This window comes from Saccostrea cucullata, unplaced genomic scaffold, assembly GCF_032062105.1.
Source record: "Saccostrea cucullata isolate Sc308-1 unplaced genomic scaffold, CSIRO_AGI_Scuc_v1 ctg11618, whole genome shotgun sequence".
In the NCBI taxonomy this organism is placed as follows: Eukaryota; Metazoa; Mollusca; class Bivalvia; order Ostreida; family Ostreidae; genus Saccostrea; species Saccostrea cuccullata.
Window position 1 is genome coordinate 106 of NW_026922742.1, and position 20,243 is coordinate 20,348.

At 32.3% G+C, this 20,243-nt stretch overlaps 1 protein-coding gene across 1 annotated transcript; it reads left to right on the plus strand.

The window, feature by feature from the left end:
- Positions 1 to 9,740: 9,740 nt before the first annotated feature.
- Positions 9,741 to 15,313, plus strand: LOC134262308 (receptor-type tyrosine-protein phosphatase T-like; the record flags this gene model as incomplete). Its single annotated transcript, XM_062744681.1, has 9 exons — positions 9,741 to 9,881; positions 10,129 to 10,264; positions 10,600 to 10,746; positions 11,421 to 11,514; positions 12,722 to 12,795; positions 13,468 to 13,602; positions 13,885 to 14,004; positions 14,724 to 14,872; positions 15,128 to 15,313. Coding segments are annotated over exons 2-9 (941 nt in total), but the record flags the coding sequence as incomplete, so codon positions are not given.
- Positions 15,314 to 20,243: the final 4,930 nt, after the last annotated feature.

The window sequence follows — 20,243 nt, forward strand, 5'->3', positions numbered from 1 at the left end:
ATAAATAAATAAAATAATTGTATCATGGTAAAGCAGAGAGTGATTGTCAAAATTTAAATAGTAACTCATTTTGCGGAAATGAAATTGTAAGTAGATCGATCACCTGGTCTATTTTTTTTTTAAATAATTTATCGAATTGTATGATTTATTTTGTCAAAATTAAGGGTACAAGTCAGAACGGCACCTGGTAAAAACGGCACTTAGGAAATATGCAAAACGGCACTTGAGAGTAGTCACTAAGTGCCGTTTTAACCAAGTGCCGTTTTGCATATTCCAGGTGCCGTTTTCACCAGGTGCCATTTTCACTAGGTACCGTTCTAACTAGAATACACTTGTAGGAATAGGAAACAAAAGACCCTTTCACACCTCCCTTTCAATAATCTGTTGATCGTCAATTTGCAATCATATACATCTACGTACTATTAAAAAGTCAAATGGATTGTACACAAGTTAGAAAAACTTAGATAATCCTCTCCCAACTAAAATATGAATAGCCTTACAACATTTAACAATATAATAAACATTTGTTTTTTTTTTTTAAATGAAGATGATACAAAGTATTGTTAAAATAATTTCTACAGAATTAGATAGAAATGTGAGGTAAAGTGTCTCTTACTGTAAATATTTTTTTTAATCATTTACACCATTTCTTTTTTCATGTTATCAACACTACACTACAAATATAATTATTCTTAATCCCAAATATTGTTGTGTTATCAAAGACCTATATATATAATATACAAATGCTACGTATTTAAGTTTAATGTTTTATTCGAGTTGGCAGGTATTGTCCACAGTGGTCTACACAACAGTGGGGCAGCCGGCAAAATGGCATACCCCCAACATCAACATAAGTTGTGCCCTCCCTGACGGGAAAAGTAGCACGCTGGGTTGACCTCATTCGTGCTACGGACACATTTCAACACAAATTATCTTTTAATTATATTATTTTGCTTTAGCTTTACATTGCATAAGATATGATTTTCAAAGTCAACATCACATATATCAACATCAACCATCACATATCTCAACATCAACCACAAAAAGTCAACCAAATCAACAGTTCAATGGTTAAATTGAAGGTGACGATTTCGCCAATACGACCACTGTGAAGTATAGTTTACTGTCTCTCCCTGAACTCCTCGAATGGATAATTCGCCAAGTTGACCCTTGTCATGCATGGTATTCGGCCAGAGATCATTTCAAAGGTCCCAGAATACGGAAATAGCAGGCAATTCAGATCAGCATCGTTAGTCTCCTTCAAGGAAATCTCTAATATCTGAAAAGACAAAATCAAAAACCCACAGCAGAAAAAGATTCTCAATAACATTTGCATAACTCTAATAAATTTGGTATAACTAAACCATGTAAAACAATGAAAAACGTTATTTAAACAAACAAAAGGAGAAAAGGTATATACTTAACACCTAGCTCAAGGGTTGAGGTGGGAGGGTATTTCATAATACAAAAACATAAATCGGATACTTTCATCACCCACCTTTCACTTTCATTGATGCATAGAAAAGGGGAGATAACCCGTAAACCTAGTGACTAAGTACCGACACTGTATGGATGGATAAATAAATTCCGGCTTATCACATTTATTAGTTTTTTTTTCACAAAAAGGAGGTGAATGATGACATATAATAAAAGGATAGAGCTTCGATAACGGCGCATATTGTGAGATGAACTCAAATATGCGGTATTATCAAAGACCTATATATATAATAAACAAATGCTACGTATTTAAGTTTAATGTTTTATTCGAGTTGGCAGGTATTGTCCACAGTGGTCTACACAACAGTGGGGCAGCCGGCAAAATGGCATACCCCCAACATCAACATAAGTTGTGCCCTCCCTGACGGGAAAAGTAGCACGCTGGGTTGACCTCATTCGTGCTACGGACACATTTCAACACAAATTATCTTTTAATTATATTATTTTGCTTTAGCTTTACATTGCATAAGATATGATTTTCAAAGTCAACATCACATATATCAACATCAACCATCACATATCTCAACATCAACCACAAAAAGTCAACCAAATCAACAGTTCAATGGTTAAATTGAAGGTGACGATTTCGCCACATGGGCACCGTAGGTGCCCACCGCCACCTGGTGGGGGTAGGCAACTTCAATTTAACCACCCACCATGGACTCCTAGCCTACTCAAAACCCTCAGCAACCCATCCATCGTGAACATCACTCTCTCATTGCCAACCCACTGTAGAACTATCCTGCATTAAAATAATTCTGGTCTCCCTTCAAATTAATTGGGCCTAACGCCCCCCCCCCCCCCTTCCTGAATTTAAATCTTTCCAAGTTACTAGTATATTGCCTTGGGTCTCAGATTCCATTATTAATATCCAGCTAGCAAGAGAGAACAACTACCTGGACTAATGTAAGAAAATTATGTAGAAAGTACGTTTTATTTAGATTCCCCCTCCCCCTTTTTATTTATTTGTTTATAAATTTAATTTTATTTCTTATTTATTTATTTTTTAGGTGATAAAATACCTTCATGCAGATATTAGAAACAAGATGAATGAGCACTTTTACTCTTTAACCCCCCCCCCCTTCCCTTTCAGCATGATTATGCTATTCCTATATTGTTGACAATAATTTTAAAAATGTTCACATGCCCAATTTGTAAACTGCAGGGCATGTTTTGTGATATTTGGTAATGTATCTTGCCAGTTCTGAGGGAATGATGTTATACACGTACCACTTATTTTGAAAACGAACTCTTCAAAGGACCATTTAAAATTGATTAAATCTTGTATATAATAAGTACCTTTCAAACCAAGGCACACAATAGAGGACTTTGTATTTACTGCTCATTTGTAAATGTAGTTGGACTGCAGCAGACATTGAAGGCAAATATGACTAAATCCTTTATTCTTAACCCCTTCCCAGCTGATGCTCTATCAAAAATGCACGATCTTTTCACACCTTAATCTCCCCCCCCCCCCCCCGCAAAAATATGCTATGGAATAGGTTATTTAAATAATAGACTTCAAAATCTTTTTAAGGCTGTAGAAAATGGATATATGATAAAGAGCATAAAAATTAATATGCTTAGCCTGTGGAAACCTATCCTATATCTAATACCCTACAATGCTGGAGAAGTTTATCTAATCTTAATACTATGAATCTTGTAACTCCTACACACATGTGGATTTGTATTTGTATCCCCTAGCTACATGTAACCTGTATTTGTACCCACTAGCTAATGCATGGATGTAAACTGCATGTACATATATATGCACCAACTAATGCATCTTAATCCCATATGAGATAAATATGTAAAGTAACATAAAATAATTATGCAACATGTAACTGCGATGAGAGATTAAACACCTATCATATTACATGCAAATGGCACCTGGGTTTGAACTGATATTTTCAATGGGAAAATGCCCCCTGAGATATGCATATGTATCTTAATTTCCAACAGTAAGCACATACTATATCAAAATATTGAAGGAAATGGTTTGGATTGTAACCTAGCCTGTGGAACAATATGTGTTAACCCCCCCCCCCCCCCCCCCCCCCCGCTGTTATGTATTTAGGTAATCTCGCCTTTAGTATTTATTAGTGATAAAGAAAACTAGTTACCTAAACATTTACCCTTTAAAAACTGTGAACATAGAATTTTAACTAAAGTAACTTTCATCTGTGTGTAATAGCAAATCTTAACAACTTAGAGACACAGCAGAAACCAACACTGACAAAAAGCCCCAATTTAAACCTTATAAGTCTCATTATAACCCTTTCTATTTTATTTATTTATTGATTTATTTATTATTGTTGCATGACCATTCATACAGCATATGCCATAAGGAAAATACATAGAAAGTACAGCACTGTGAGCTGTGTTCAAATGAGCCTGCATATGCATTGACTTTAGCACCTGAAGAACTCTGTAAATTGTCCCTCATTCCCAATGCCAAATTGAATAACGAGTAAAATTGGTAAAAGTTCAGGAAATTTAAGTTGAAATTCCTATCTTAAGGTTCACTTTCCCCAATGAGAAAGATAACTCCAAGGAATAAATGTTAATTATGTTAATTTCCTAATACTCTTGACAATTTATTTATTTCACAGTGCTTCAATTAGCCTATAAATTATTATTATTTAAATTCTTTTTATAGTCTTTTATTTGTAGAATTGTATTTCAATACCCAAACTTCTCTTCTTGTATAAATATTAAACAAGTGACTAGACCCATGTTTTTAGAACATTGTCAGGAAATAAAAGCCCATGCTGAAATTAATCTCTGTGTAGATAATCAACATTTGTCAGTGAAATAATCTATATATAATAAATTAGTAAAATAAGTTTACCTGATTTTTCATGTTAACTTAAGATGGTATAAAACTTTTCATTTACTAAACACAACTTTATAGGATACAAGGCCTTTATGCTGTTAAGGGGTGAGAAGACATTAAGGAGGCTAGGGGGTCAACAATTATTAACCATTAGATATAATTTCAATTTTGGGATATGACATCTAAAGCTGTCAACTATCATTTGGCATAGAAAAATTTCATAAATTTTAGTTTTAAAATTTGATCAGTTATATCTTTATTGAGCTCTTCTTCTAAAGGAGATCCAAATAGCCTAAAAATGGCCACAACCACCCAGCCCCTTTAAATGTATATGTTTATATTGTGTTATCATCAAACCTTCTCAATTAAGGTAGAGGCGCTGTTAGAAAAATTCACGATTATGCTCATGTACACTGGAGACGGCTTCCAAGGAACGAACAGCATGGCCTTCTTTTATTTCCTTTATGTATAATTTTAACTACACCATTGACCAATATGACAACACAGAATATATGCGAAACATGCCCCTCGCCCCATCTTACTTAATCTGAAGCCTTTGATATATATTAACCAGCAAAATAGTAGCTAGCCTTGCTAGATATTACATGTAGTTAATTAAAATAAAACTTGGGGAATCCTATTTATATCAACTGTTACTAATGAACCATTGAGGTCCTAAATTACTATGCCCACATTGTTATTGTTCTTCTTGAATCTGAAGTTGTCCTCCCTGTCAAGCCCCTTAAGAGAAGTGATATCCGAATAGATGAGGGTGCTGCTGGTCCTAATATATTATTATTATGTGGATTTGACAGACAATGTACAATTCAACTCTGGTGCATGTTACCTATGCCGGGTATGCCTCCCAGATTTTACAGCCTGAATTGTTGATTGTAATGCTTCCATCCAACTGAATTTTTTGACTCAAAATCTATTTACTTTTTTAGTCATCATTCATATTTACTTACCTTGAGTTTTGTCATATAGCATGTGTACAACTGTAAATATGTATAAACACACATCTTACTTGATGTTTCATTCATATCATAAAATGCATTAATGTAATGTTACATTCAAAAGCACCAAAACTTGTTATGTATTTTACTTCAAACTATTTTATTTCGCAATTGATTACTGCCTTTGTCGCAATTGCATATCTTTCATGCCTCTCTTTGGACCCTTGTTAAAGTTGAATGGCCTTGATTGAAATTTATATACTTTAATTAGAGATCTGTCCCTTTGTGAATCTAGCTAAATAACATTTCTAAAGATTTGTCAAACTTTTATTACTTCTCAATCTGTATTTTTTTCTATTTATTCACTGTTTTTAGGACAAAAGGTAGACTGGTATGGCACAGCTAGGGTAACCCTATCCTTGAACATTTATTTATTTATTTATTTTTCAAAAAATCACTCAATATTTTAAATAAACTGATAAATGCACCAAACCCAAAGTGACAAAAGCATACTCATACTGTAAGAATTATAATTATGGATATTCCCATTTTTAAACCCCCTAAAGATAGGCTAAGGGATCTAAGTAACTAAATATAGGCCACCATGTGTACGGATGTTTATTGGCAAATGACCATGTGTACGGATGATAAAATTGTTTATTGGCAAATGACCTTGAATAACATGGACCGAATAAAATTGAAGTTCATACCTATTTTTACATTAGCTCATTTTGTTTATATATTATTTCACTAAGTAAGTTTTTATTCATTCAACATCTGCTGATGAAGTTGGTTATTATTACCACATTGTAATCTCTTGTACCATGTGCCAGTGTTTAAAGCATGGACGGGTGGCAAATAGATCTGTTTCAATCCAATAAAATACTTGCCATCGAGCAATACCAATGTTAATAAGATAATCTGTTTTACTTCTGTGACTGAAACTTAACTTTAAAATCTGGAAATTATTATAAAATATTTCATAATACAAAAACATAAATCGGATACTTTCATCACCCACCTTTCACTTTCATTGATGCATAGAAAAGGGGAGATAACCCGTAAACCTAGTGACTAAGTACCGACACTGTATGGATGGATAAATAAATTCCGGCTTATCACATTTATTAGTTTTTTTTTCACAAAAAGGAGGTGAATGATGACATATAATAAAAGGATAGAGCTTTGATAACGGCGCATATTGTGAGATGAACTCAAATATGCGGTATTATAGCTTATAAATACTACCTTTAAAAATAGATTGAAAATAAAGCAAAATTGAAGCTATAAATAAATTCTAAAGTCAATAAATTAAATTTTGAATTTAAAAAGAACTTATGTCAAATATATATCATAACACAATTACATACTTTTTCCTCCAAGTGCCGTTTTAACCAAGTGCCGTTTTCACTAAGTGCCGTTTAAACCAAGTGCTGTTTTGCATATTCCAGGTGCCGTTTTCACCAAGTGCCATTTTCACTAGGTACCGTTCTAACCATAATTCAAAATTAAATACTATTAATATGATTTTCTTAAATGAATCAGAGATACCGGAGAAAGATTTTTGGAAAGCTACGATGTTCGCGTACACAAAAAGGAAATAAATAAATAATAAGCAGGATATTGATATGTATCTTTTTTTCATGCAATATTCTGTTTTTCCTTGTTTATCGTATAATAACGTTAATAATATATTTACGCCTCTGATCTGCATGTATGCACAATTATCAAAAGTCTTGATGTTAGAAATATAATAAAACACCAGACATTGATCCAGATGATTTTAACAACGATTTTGGCCGTACATGTTCAAATTTGAAATTTATTTTTTAAAGCTAATTATAAATTCCTTGATTTAAAGTCTAAATTATAAAATATAATGCATAAAAATATTCTACCCCATTTATCACACCATGGCTGTTACTATAAAATATAAGTTTTTCATTAATTTTATCTGGCATTAGATAACATTAAAATAATATATACAGAGAAAAACATGATGTTTTGTAACAGCTTACCTTTTCGGCGTGGAAATAAACTAAAAATACAATCCATCGGGATGCCAAAAATCAAAATAAATCGAAGACCTTTCCTTACCAGAAAACTGACACGTATGTGTAGCTCTCTAATTAGCACACTGTCTTCCTGTGCGGACAACCACCCCCTCCCCTTTCTGCCCTAACTGACACCTCGGCCCGTATGTGTGATCACCGTCAACATACCTGTACTGATTTCTCATCTAGGGTCAATTAGTAACCTCGAATACTACCTGGTTGTAATGAAACGCATTTACTTATTTTCGGGATTTTGTTCCTAACTTGTTTGAACAAACTTATCAAAGATTTAATTCAAAATATATTAAATAATTGTACAATTTATGGATTAAAAAATCATCTTATGGTACATGCACTTTCGGATCATCGGGTTTTCTACGTAATACGGACAAAATTAATTCTAGGAAACAATTTCATTGATCGTAGAAACGGATAAAATAGTTCTAACATTCTAAACTATGAAAATTAACTCGCATTTTTTTTCTTACGGTATCTTACTATAAAAATAAAACAAAAGAAGTCGTCTGAGTCCGCCGTGACCATGCAAGACTGGTAAATACACCGAATCAATTTATAGTATTAATCGATTTCATTCCATACGTATATAACTTTATTTAAGAATTCAAAATTATAGTTGGCTATTTGGTTAGATCTTGGTTATCTAATTTTAAATTGGTTACGGACTTTCAACATCCCGCCCTTCAAATATGCCTCATATGAGATTACTGGATCAGTCTAAAATAATTTTTCAGGTTTAATAATTCATTTGCCGAATTAAACCTATTTTTTGTTATTATAAGAAACAGTACACTCAGAGTTTAATAGCATTGATTTATAATTATTTAGTCGGAAAAGTCGCATTTCACTCTTTTAATATTTGTTAATTAATTTTTCTGCTTTGTATTGTAAAGAAAAAAGTATTTAACCTTTTAATATTCGTTAATAAATACGAGGTTTTAAGTATCTGATATATAAATGTTTACATGTACATAAGTCAGAGCTTAGCGTAAACGTACATGTGCAGTTGTAGCAAATTCATATTCTCATGACACAGTTTACATGTATTAATGCAGAGCACCATTATTTTAACAATTATTTATATTTTTATTCAGGAAAATAATTTTTTTGAACTGTTTAGTTCTTGATGGATCTATCATGTTAAATTTATTAATTTTGTCAAAGCAGTTTTCTTTGAACCTTTCTTTCGACCGGTCTTTTGCTTTTTTTTTTCTAAGATATTAATATTTAATTGCGATTTTTGGATACATCGCAGATTGTAAGCTTTAGACATTAATTACAAATATATAATTTATTGCGTAAATTTCTTCCGTGAAATAATTTGGTACTTGTAGATAAATTTATTAGATATAAAATTAAAATGTATATTTTTTCATAAAAAATAAATCTGTTTATAGAGTTTCAAAATTCACACCCTTGAGAAGAAATTTTTAAAAAAATACAGTCTCCATTTCATAAAAATCCATTAAATCACTGTCAATTTTTTTTATATAAATAAACAACGTTTGTAAAATTACCACAGAGATCTCAAGTTCTTTTTATAATAATAATTGTATTTTATAGTTTGGATTTGAAGCTCTGCAAGTATTTAAATTAAAATATAATTTAATCTAAATCATCTTTAATCTTTGAATTTAATTTAAAATAATCTTTTCGTCTTGTCAGAAAACGTTCCGCATTTTGAAACAATCCTATCAGGTTTTGCGTTTATCCTATCGTGAAGATCGTTTATCAGGTCTATCGTGTTTTGCGTTTATCGTGTTTTGCGTGTATCGTGTTTTGCGTTTATCGTGTTTTGCGTTTATCCTATCGTGCGTGTATCCTGTCCTATCGTGCGTGTATCCTATCGTATCGTGCGTGTATCCTATCGTATCGTGTATCCTGTAAAGAATAACGATGCGGGTACTGTATCCTATGATCAAATGGTTTTTGTTTTACTTAATTAAAATCATTCGTGATATGAAGATATGATAAGCCATAACAAAAATTATTTAACCTACTAGCCTCCCTTATCATTTCCAGAGAAGCATCCTCGCTCGAAATTATTTATAGTGTTTTTTGACTCATCATGACTCATTTACCTGTTTGCTAAAATTATGATCTTAGAAAACCATAGAATCTTAAACGATTTAACTACTTACAGAGATGAATAAAATTACAGTAGCATAATGAATTTGGGTTCACTGAAAAAGAAAATATCGAATTGTCTTATCGAATGATTTGTGTTTTTTGACACTGAATTATACTGCTATCTCACATAAATCCATATGTCATTCAACTTGGGCTTAAACCTTCAAAAATTATGAAGAATACATAAAAATGCTGTATATGTATACAAATTTAAACATACAGTTATTTTGCAAAACAACAGACAAAAAAGTCACGTACTGTGACACAATACCATTATACTGCCTGGCCAGACCACGGTACTCCTGAGCCTCTCTCTCTTGTTATCTTCCTTTACCACGTTAGGAAAGTAGGGACCAATCAGAGAGATTCTCCAACAGTCGTACACTGCAGGTATATTTTTAAACTGAATAATGGACTGTTTTGGAAATATATTTCTTACCATCTAACAATTCATCATAATTGGTACTTTTATGTTTAGAACTGACTTATTTCATGTTTTTCCTTTATTTTTTTTTCAATCTTGCAGTTAACTGAAAAAAATGATTAAAAAACAAATTGCTAATTTTGACACAGTCTGTTTTTAATGCTTATTCAAGTTTTACAATTATAATACTTTTTTTCATTTTCTTGCCTTAAGTGCGGGAATTGGTAGAACAGGGACATACATAGCAATAGACGTTCTGAATGAGATAGGGAGAAAGACGGGAACAGTCAACGTTGCTGAATATGTCAAGAAGATGAGAGAAAACAGGATGAATATGGTCCAAACCTATGTAAGTATCAGTATTTATAATTTTAAAAACACCAACATGTTTTGGTTGTTCCATTTATATTGCATTACTTAAATAAAAAAAAGTGGAAAAGAGTATTGTAAGTAACCACAACTCCTTCCTCCAAACATATTTTGATAGTAAATTCCAAACACTTTTCAAGTTTTATTACAATAAAGTTGTTATTTTTAAACTCTAAATAACCAACAAAAAACATTAACCAAAGAAGTACATGTATTACTATATATATTATATCAATGTTTTGTTTTTGTTTGTTTGTTTTTGTTTTTTGTCTTTTTTTTGTTTATTTTACTTTATGCATTACATTTTATTTTCAGGAGCAATATATGACCATATTCCTTGCTTTGAGTGAAATTTACAAATCGCCAGTTAGCTTCAATACCATTGGTGAATTTACTACAAATTCGAAGAACATGACAATAGACAAACCGGCCAATCAGAGTTCACTGCGTGAAGAATTTCAGGTACACGATACAGTAAAATAACATTGAAAGCAATGTTTTTATGGCTATAAAAATGTTTATAATGATAAAAAATAACTTGAAACTAGAGGTACTGTGAGCAATGGCTCACTAAATGATACCCTCCGCCTCCCATATGTGTATAAATGGCAGTGTCCATGTTTTGCTATGGAAAATCAAAAATATGTGTCGGATCAAAAAATAAGATAGGAGGTGCACAAAGGCAATGTGTAATAAAGATTCTGTGAAAGTTTCATCAACTTTCATTCAGTGGTATAAGAGGAGTTGCGGATAAGAGATGGGTACCCCAAAGCGTAAAGGACAGACGGACGGACGGACGGAATTAACGATTACTATATACCCTCCCGCTTTTCAAGCGGGGGCTATAATAAATGAGTGGTGGACAAATATGTCAGATGAGGTGATGCAAAAATATCGCTTTTAAATTGAAAGAATTACAATGTATTTGATAAGATAAAACGTATTTATCTAAATTTATTTAAAATTCAAATTTGAGGGATTTTCAAAATATTAACAGCAAATAAAAATATTAAAACATTATTCAGCTCCAAAGCCTTTTCTTGATTTTGATCCTAATTGCTATCGCAAATCCACTTTTTTCATAGATATCGTTCCCTTTCGTACGTTTCTTTTTCCCATTTGATTTTTTTATCCAGCTTTTAATGATAATACGACCTGTGTACAACGATAATGACTTCAAGCTCGCCAGAGAAGGTTGTGGAGACATGTATTCCAACGGTATTTTGCCACGTAAGTTATCCTTTGATTTTATTCTCATTCTTCAGAAAAAAAATCGAACTATGATTTTATTTTTTAAAAAATTCAACTTTAAAGTTAGTATTTTTGTTGATATGTTGAAAACCAGAGATATTTTAAATGTTTTTTTCAAACAAAATTATACATTTTGATGAAGGAAACACTTTAGCTTCCTTAATACATACAACTAAGGTGTAACTTTTAAGATTTCTTTTTTTCTCATTGTCTTCCATGATTTGTACGATAAGTTTTGTCACTTGAAACATACGTCGTTTATATTTAAAAAGAAGATGATCAAAAGATATAAGAACTGTTTGATCTCTGCCTTGTCTATTGCTTTTTTGTTTTGGTTGAAGCAGGATCCAGGCTTCAGTGTAGTTTTATATTGACATTTTAGTATAGTGTAATAAACCTGTTTTTTCTTTGGAAGTCATATTTGATACTTTTCATGCACATCCTTTCACAACGAAATTAGTCTCCATAAATAAAATATTAGGAAATCCTTTATTAAATCTTCTGTAAATAGAAGTTTGCCGGCAATATTTCTCCCCAAAAGCTTAAACATGTTGTCCATAGTAAGTAACACTTACAAATAGAAATAATCTTGCGGCATTGAAAATATTGATTGATTGATTTTATATTGTTTAACGTCCCTCTCGAGAATTTTTCACTCATTATGGAGACGTCACCGTATGCCGGTGAAGGGCTTCAAATTTAGACCTATACTCGGCACTCAGGGCCATTGAGCAGTGAGGGTTCTTTATCGTGCCAGCGCCTACCGTGACACGGGACCTACGTTTTTAAGGTCATATCCGAAAGACCCGTGACTTTCACTTCTAGTGCCGAGCGCTTGGCGAAGGAACAGTCACCACCTTTGTTTACGTCTTAGGTATGACGCGGCGCCGCGAACGAGAATCGAACCCGGGCCTCCCGATCACGAAGCGAACATTGAAAATATAGATTGAAACTATGAATGTCTCTTCCATCCCATAAGATATGAATTCAATTTTTTAAATTAAAATATGGAAAACAATTGAATAACATGATGTGTTCAGAATGGGACTAAATTTGTCAGATAAAGAGAGAATAAGGAAACACCGGTGACCTTTAATGTGACCTTTAATGTTTAAGGATCATTTGTTTATTTTCTGTTCATGTATAATTGAAATAATGTTCAATTTCTTTTTCTACATTAATTAAGTGGATAAATACAGCGTTCATTTATCATCTAATGTCCCTAAAAGAGGAAACTTCATCAATGCGATAACTGTTCCAGTAAGTATTGATTTTTTTTTTCATTTAACATTTATCAATTAAGGTATTTGTAAATTTTATTTTTTGTGTGCTAACTAATTACAGATTTGTGCACGACTAGTTAAGTTTTAATATATGTTAACCATTATGTGTTCCTGGTTGCTTTTAATTCATTAATCAAGGATATAATTATATTTAGGAAGTCTTTCTTTTGTCGTATTTTTTTTACAGAAAATTAGGTACGCAAAATGTACAATAAACAGAATGCGTATTACAGACCTAAACAGTGTCAAAGATGGGGCAACATCCGCCCTTATTCTGAAACGATTTTTTTAAATGTTTTAAATTTAAGATTTAAAAACCAAAATGTGAAAAACGTATAAATAAATATAAATAGGGCAACAATCGCCCTAACAAGTCACCACAGAAAGTTATTTCAGAAAAGGAGGAGGGGTGGGAGGCGGCTTCAGAAAATTGTAAAAAATGTTTACCGCGAAAAATAAATATAGAGAATAACGTTATCTTGCACGCATGCGCAATGGTGATACACCGGAATCAAGGGGCCTCCCACAGGGAGAGACTTCCAAGGAAAATAATAAAATAATGATACAAAAATATCATTATTCATAAATTTTTTTATAGGATAAAAATGTTTATGTAATTCTTTTTTTTCTTTTTTGTCCATTTGTGTAGTCATACAAAAACAAAAGAGCGTTTATAGTGACGAAGTATCCAACGGAAGAGGACGCTGTTGACTTCCTCCGCCTGCTCAATGACCATGAATGTGACACAGTCATCTGTATGGATCCTATTAACAAGATTGATTCGGTATGTAGCACTCTTTATCGAACCTAATATGAAACTGTTTCTTGTTTTTTTTAGTTTTCTTGTGATATTTGTGACAACAAGGGATTTTTTTGCATCTGAAAGTGCGATAATTCTCAATAAAAAAATAAACAAGATGCATCGTGTATGGTCTTAAGAAATTGTTAAATTCATTTATAAGCTAGGTATGTAATTCAAAACAAATATTAATGAAAACACTATGCTGATTTTGGAGTATTTACACACTCAAGATTCAAGTTTTGCAATGCTTCATTTTAATTTCAGAGTGAAGCATGGTTACCAAGTTCCTCATCTTCCAAAACAGTGCCCCCGTTTACCATCCATGTTCAAAGTCAATCTGCAAATCACATCATCAGCACTACTGTGCACATTCTCGAGAAAAATGTGAGCTAGAAAAGTCGTGTTACGCTTGTTCTGTGTACACATGAAACATAGGGAGATAACGAACAGTAATCAACATCTCCTTAAAACAATACAAAATAAGAGAAGAGCAAACACGAACCTCCAAAGCGTCAGAGGTGGGATCAGGTGCCATTGAGGAGTGAGTATCCCATGCCGACTGGTCACAACCTCTATGTGCTCCTTGTCATGGTCGGGGGAAAAGGGAAAATATGTCGGCAACTCAGTGTTTAAAAAATGAAATAACAATTCGTATGAAAAATATGTTAGCTAATTTAACTCAATGATAAATTGAATTTTCTGATAAGGTAATTGTATTGACAATATAACTTAAATGTACTTAATGATGACTTTATACGAGATGGTTTAAATTCTAATCAATAATTTACCTCGTTTTTGAAATTGTTTATACCTAATGCATGCTCTTGTGCATGGAATCAACTGGGATATAAAAAAGAACTCTGTAAACAGATAATGAATGTATATTACTGCATTCGTTAGGAACGTTGACGATAGAAAAAATTAAATCTTCACGTTTAACATATAGCTTGAATTTTTAGGTTTTCAGGATATAAATAATTTTTAAATATGTTGCAATTCAAATTTAATTAAACATGCTTTAAAGTAAGATAAATAGGATTTCTGAAAGAAAAGAAGGACAGATTACATATTGATAATAGTACAACAATACCTGTTTTCTTTAGAATGAAGAGGAGGCTCACCCTGTGACAATAATAGAACCAAAAGTAAGAATTGAAACATCCGGGACTTTTCTTGACACATCTCCACTTCGGAGTCTTGTGTCTACCACGCTGGCCATTGAGACAGAAAATCCTATTACAATTGTCAGCAGGTGAATTTCTTTTTTTTTTTGTTACTGATGCTTGTTATCCATTTAAATTAAAATTTCAATTTGAGCTTACATCTTAAGTTCAATTATGAAACAGAAAATATCAGATGTATAAATTCATTTTTTTTTTTATTTTGCAATTCCTTCCTTTAATGTTTTATTGATGCCAAATGCCGTTCTTTTTTCAACCTGTTGATTATGAAAAACGCTTTCGGACAATCCGTATTGAAATATCATATTATATATATTCGTATTTAGTGATGGTGCAGCATTAAGTGGTGTTTTCTGTGCCGTTCATAACGTAATACAACAGATCAACATGGACGCCTGTGTGGATGTCTTCACTGCCGTCAGACAACTTCAAGTCAGAAGACCGGAATTCTGTTCCAACCTTGTGCGTTTTTCAGAACCAAATATATATATTTTTTTAATCATAGGCCACGGGTCGATTTTTTTTTTATAAATAAATAAAGACAGATGAGGTTTATAAAGGCCACATTAAATGTCATGTTCTTCAATATTAGATCGCCTAAAGCATTAATGTATCTGGAAATTTAGTTTTGCAAATTAATTCGACCACAGAACATTTATATTGTTTATTTTCTTTTTAGGATGAATATGGGTTGGTGATCAATGCTGTTTATGATCATATTCAGGGCAGTGACACAAGTATATACTACAATCAATAAAATGATCGGGATACAAGAAATGTGTAATTTTCTTCAATCAATAACAGATATATGGAATATTCATTTATTCAAGAGTAAAGGTGTCATGAAATATTCTTAATTTACATGTGTAAATGCCTTATCAAGGATATACAGAACAGACCACGAGTTTTCCGCATCGCTCGGTGGAAAAAACACCGTGTGAAACGCTCTGTGTTACACCGCGTACACGGTGTAGCACGGTGTGTGTGGATTTGAAATATACATGTAGGCACACCGTGCCGCACCGTGTCTAGAAAAATCTCAGGTAATGTCCTCCGTGTCGCACCGTGTCCAGTAAATTTCCCTCCGTGTTGCACCGAGTGTCCAGAAAATTCTTCTCCAAGCAGCTGCACCGTGTAAATAGTATTACAGACAAAATTCTCTGTTTCTGATAAAAATTTAATAAATTTTGATGACAATTTATAACTTTGGTTTATGTATATATATAATCGTTTTTATTCAACCAGATAGTGGACTCTTAACTGTGTGTCTAGACATTTTTATTTTAGTAAAATTATTCATTCATGTAACAAAATAAAAATTATGAATTTTATTTTAAATGAATAATTTAATCTCATGAGTTCATGTAAAAAAGGAAGACGAAATGGCGTCGAGCTGCATTCGTCTCGCACTCTGTATGTAGTATAAAATCCGAGCTGTATTCATGTTTATGGTTTTTACATGTACAGTACTAGTGTACGACCCAACCATTATTATGTATATTTCTTATTAAAATACATGTTTTTTATTCATCTGGAATTATTCTGAATGTGGATGCGAAAATCGTCAGCAGAAACACGAAATTAATGCAATAATTTCAAAGCATTTTTCTCGTAACAGCAAACATTATTTTCATAGAGAAGTGTTCACTACGTTAGGTTTTTAAAATCCTCTCTGGGTAAGTAATTATTTAAAAAAGATTTTCTTTATTCTAATAAGTTTTTTTTTCTTGTAAAGTGTATAAAAAGCAATACCAGAGAGAGAGAGAGAGAGAGAGAGAGAGAGAGATACTCAAACAACCCCCTTCTAACATAGTCTGTAATTTTTTTTTGGATTCTTCATTTTATTTAAGTTACGGAGGTCACAATTAATCATTCTATAATTCTATTTAATTGCCACAACTTTTGTTCAAATTCAACGCATTTACTGCAATCAAATTCGTTCTCTGTATATGCTGTACGCACAAAATCCTCGTGCATCACCTGTCCCATGACGCTAGGTGACCTTGAAAGTCTGTTTACGCGGAAAGAATTTCACTTGTGATTTGAAACAATCTTATGGTCAGTTCCGAGTTCACACCTGTTTAAAACATATATTGGGTCTCTGCCGATGGGCCAGGGGCGCCGTATGTTTATCACACCTTTCAAATTCTTTAGCTCAGACCACGGCAAGTGTATAACACACTCAACTGATATCATGCGAAATTCATCTTCCAAGTTTCACTACAACAACGATTATAAACCTACTTGTACATTGTTAATTTATTTATCCTATTTCAGACACAAATAAGCATGTTTTTCGTAGATTAAGATTTAAAAAAAAACATAACAAGTCATAAATTTGCTGACTTCTGATCAAGTTTTAACCAGCCGATTCGTATCACTTTCTAGAGGGGGGGGGGGGCATATTTAAAAATCGCTAAATATCTTTGTTTTCTCAAACTGTGGGTTTTTTTTCGTTTCATTTTTCACACGATATTTTTCAGAATGAAGTAATATTCGTACCGAAGTTAGTACATTTCATTTGCCAAAAATTCGGCTGGTGATTTTTGTATTCAGCGTATAAGTTGATCACTATTTTAATTAAAGAAATTTATCAGATTATCATCTCTGCCTGTTCAATAGATTTTCGAGTTTACTGCAATTAATATTTATCTCCATATTTTACATAATCACAGATTTTCAGTGTTAGTCACGGCAATAACCCTTATCTGAACCTGTCCAATGATTCGCCGAGTATCGGTACCGGTATCAAAGAGCAGAATCAATGTGCGAGTCTGATTCGTATTTAAAAAAAAATATTCTAGACATAGTACATACACGTATATATATATTTTTTTAAATTCTTACAAAATAATTAATTCACTTAGTATAATCACGTATCAGATATGTACTACGTATGAATGCATACGTATGGAGAAGAACGATCTTGTATCAACAATTTAATTGAACACGGTTAAAATCAAATTGAATCGAAAGTAGAGACATTCAAGTAATTCATTTATAAAAGTTTGTTTCCTCTAAGTGTAATATAATAATAATAGTCTATTTAACTTTTTATGACTAATATAATTAGGATTTAACTTGAAACGTAATTGTACATTTCTTTTTTGGCTGGACACGAGTACGTTGATATTAAATAGGGCATGTTAAAAGTTTAAACATCTGTATGCGATAAATTAATACAAATATTAAATTAAGGAAAAGTACAACAAATATTTCAAAAGAAATTTGATTTAATTTTATTAAATAAGGGCAATGACAATGTTTAAAATATTAATCATCAAAACTGTGACACACCGTGTTACACGGTGCACAGAAACGCTGACTTCAAAGACGCCGACAAGTCCACGCTAAAGCGTGGACTTTCTGTCCACGGGGCCCCGTGTTTTTTGCGGAAAACTCGTGGCCTGTACTGTATGTATATGAAGAATATCATGGGAAAAATATAATCAGAAGAAGAAATCAATAGTGTTTAATATAGAGCATGTATTATATTACCTTTGCATTGACGCAATATCTCTAATTTTAACATTGATTTTTGGTAATTTAATATAGAGAAAAATGTTCCATGTCAGATACTTTGACTTTAAATAGATTTGTATTATGAAATAAATGTGTTTGTTGCACATGTCTTTAAAGATATTTTACCTATTTTTATATGTTCATCATTTTGTATTTTTTGGGGGGAGGGGATGGGGGTTAATGACTTAATGTGTTCCATCTTCTCCTAGTGAAGATCCATTTTGTAGTGCACTTTACTCTTAAGTATCTTTGGAGATATATATGTACAACGGCCATTCAAAATCTGTATTTAGAAAAAAAATGGCGACATAGTTGTGCAGAATGCCTCGCTTAATATTATTTTTTTCATAAACGCGTTTTCATTTCAAATATCTTTAGTTTTTGTTTGTGGCTTTTTTTTTTGGCAAAAAAATGCCTTCTAGAGTTCTATAGAAATTGAATTGCATTCCAGAATAAGAATTTGAACACAAGACCACTAATATTTAAGTAAAATGGCATAATAAACTGTTTTTGTCCTCTTTTAATTCTTTGCTCTTTTCAGACCGTTGCTGTTTTGTCAAGTGCTTCTTATTGTAAATTAAAATGTTTTGAGTGTAATAAAGCAATGAATGCAAGCTTCATTATTTGTTTGAATTTTAGACTAACGTGGATAACTACAGTCCCTGAAATGTTTCACTTTCCCACCTGAACGGTGATCGAACGGTGAACGAACGGTGAACGAACGCAGAGCGAACGGTGGGTGAACGATGTGCGAACGGTGAACGCAACTTGGTGAACGATGTGTGAACGGTGAACGGTGAGTGAACGCAGAACGCGAGCGGAGCGCGAACGCGAGCGCAAAGTGAACGGTGAACGAACGGTGAACGCAAGATGAACGATCTATTCGGAATGCCTTCGGTCTTTTCCTTGTTTTGAAATTATTCTTTTATTCTATGATTCAAATGTCAAAAATAAATATAAATACATAATAGATAAACAAAAGAGAAATAAATAGATAAATAAATAATAAAACAAAAAGTTCTACACATACGTATGTTTAAATCGATATTTTAAAAACATGATTTTAATCGCCACCAAACGTGTATTTGTTACCGCGTCCAGTTAAAAAATAAATTAATCTTATACAGTAAATAATTATGCTTATTCTTTTAACTAATAAAATAATGTGGATTTTAGAAGATAAAACTACTACTGAGATAAACAAAAGATAGATAAATAAACAAATAAATAAAAACATTTTTTTTCTACACATACCTATGTTTAAATCGATATTTTAATAACATGATTTTAATCGCCGTCAAACGTGTATTTGTTACCGCGTGTACTTAAAAAATAAATTAATCTACTTATATAGTAAATAAATATGCTTATTCTTTTCACTAATAAAATAATGTGGACTTCGGAAGATAAAACAGCTACTTATAGAATGAATTAATTACATTGTACGGGGTTGAAACAACCGTACTGTATTTCCGTGCGAAAGCGATTCTGAGTACAATAACGGATTTTTTTTTTTTTAATTCAGAATTATCTGTTGACATTGATTATTATCGTACTGCATAAAAATTCTCGTTTTATGTAAATTCTACTGCAAAATATTCTATATTTATGTGCCTTTTTATTCTTTTATGACGATTATTTTAGCTAACTTCTTCATGTATCTGTAGACATTTCCCGGCCGTGATTATACTCGGTCAAGATGTTGGAAAGAGGCATTCAAATTATTTGTAATACATGTGTAGATTAAATTTTCAAAACTAAATAAGTAATGTGTTGTCATGGTTTTTATTGAACAGAGAAATGTACGAGAGAGAGAGAGAGAGAGAGAGAGAGAGAGAGAGAGAGAGAAGAGAGAGAGATAACCCCCTTGATTCTCAGATATGTGTTGTTTCAAATAAATATTCTAATTATTTTTCCTAA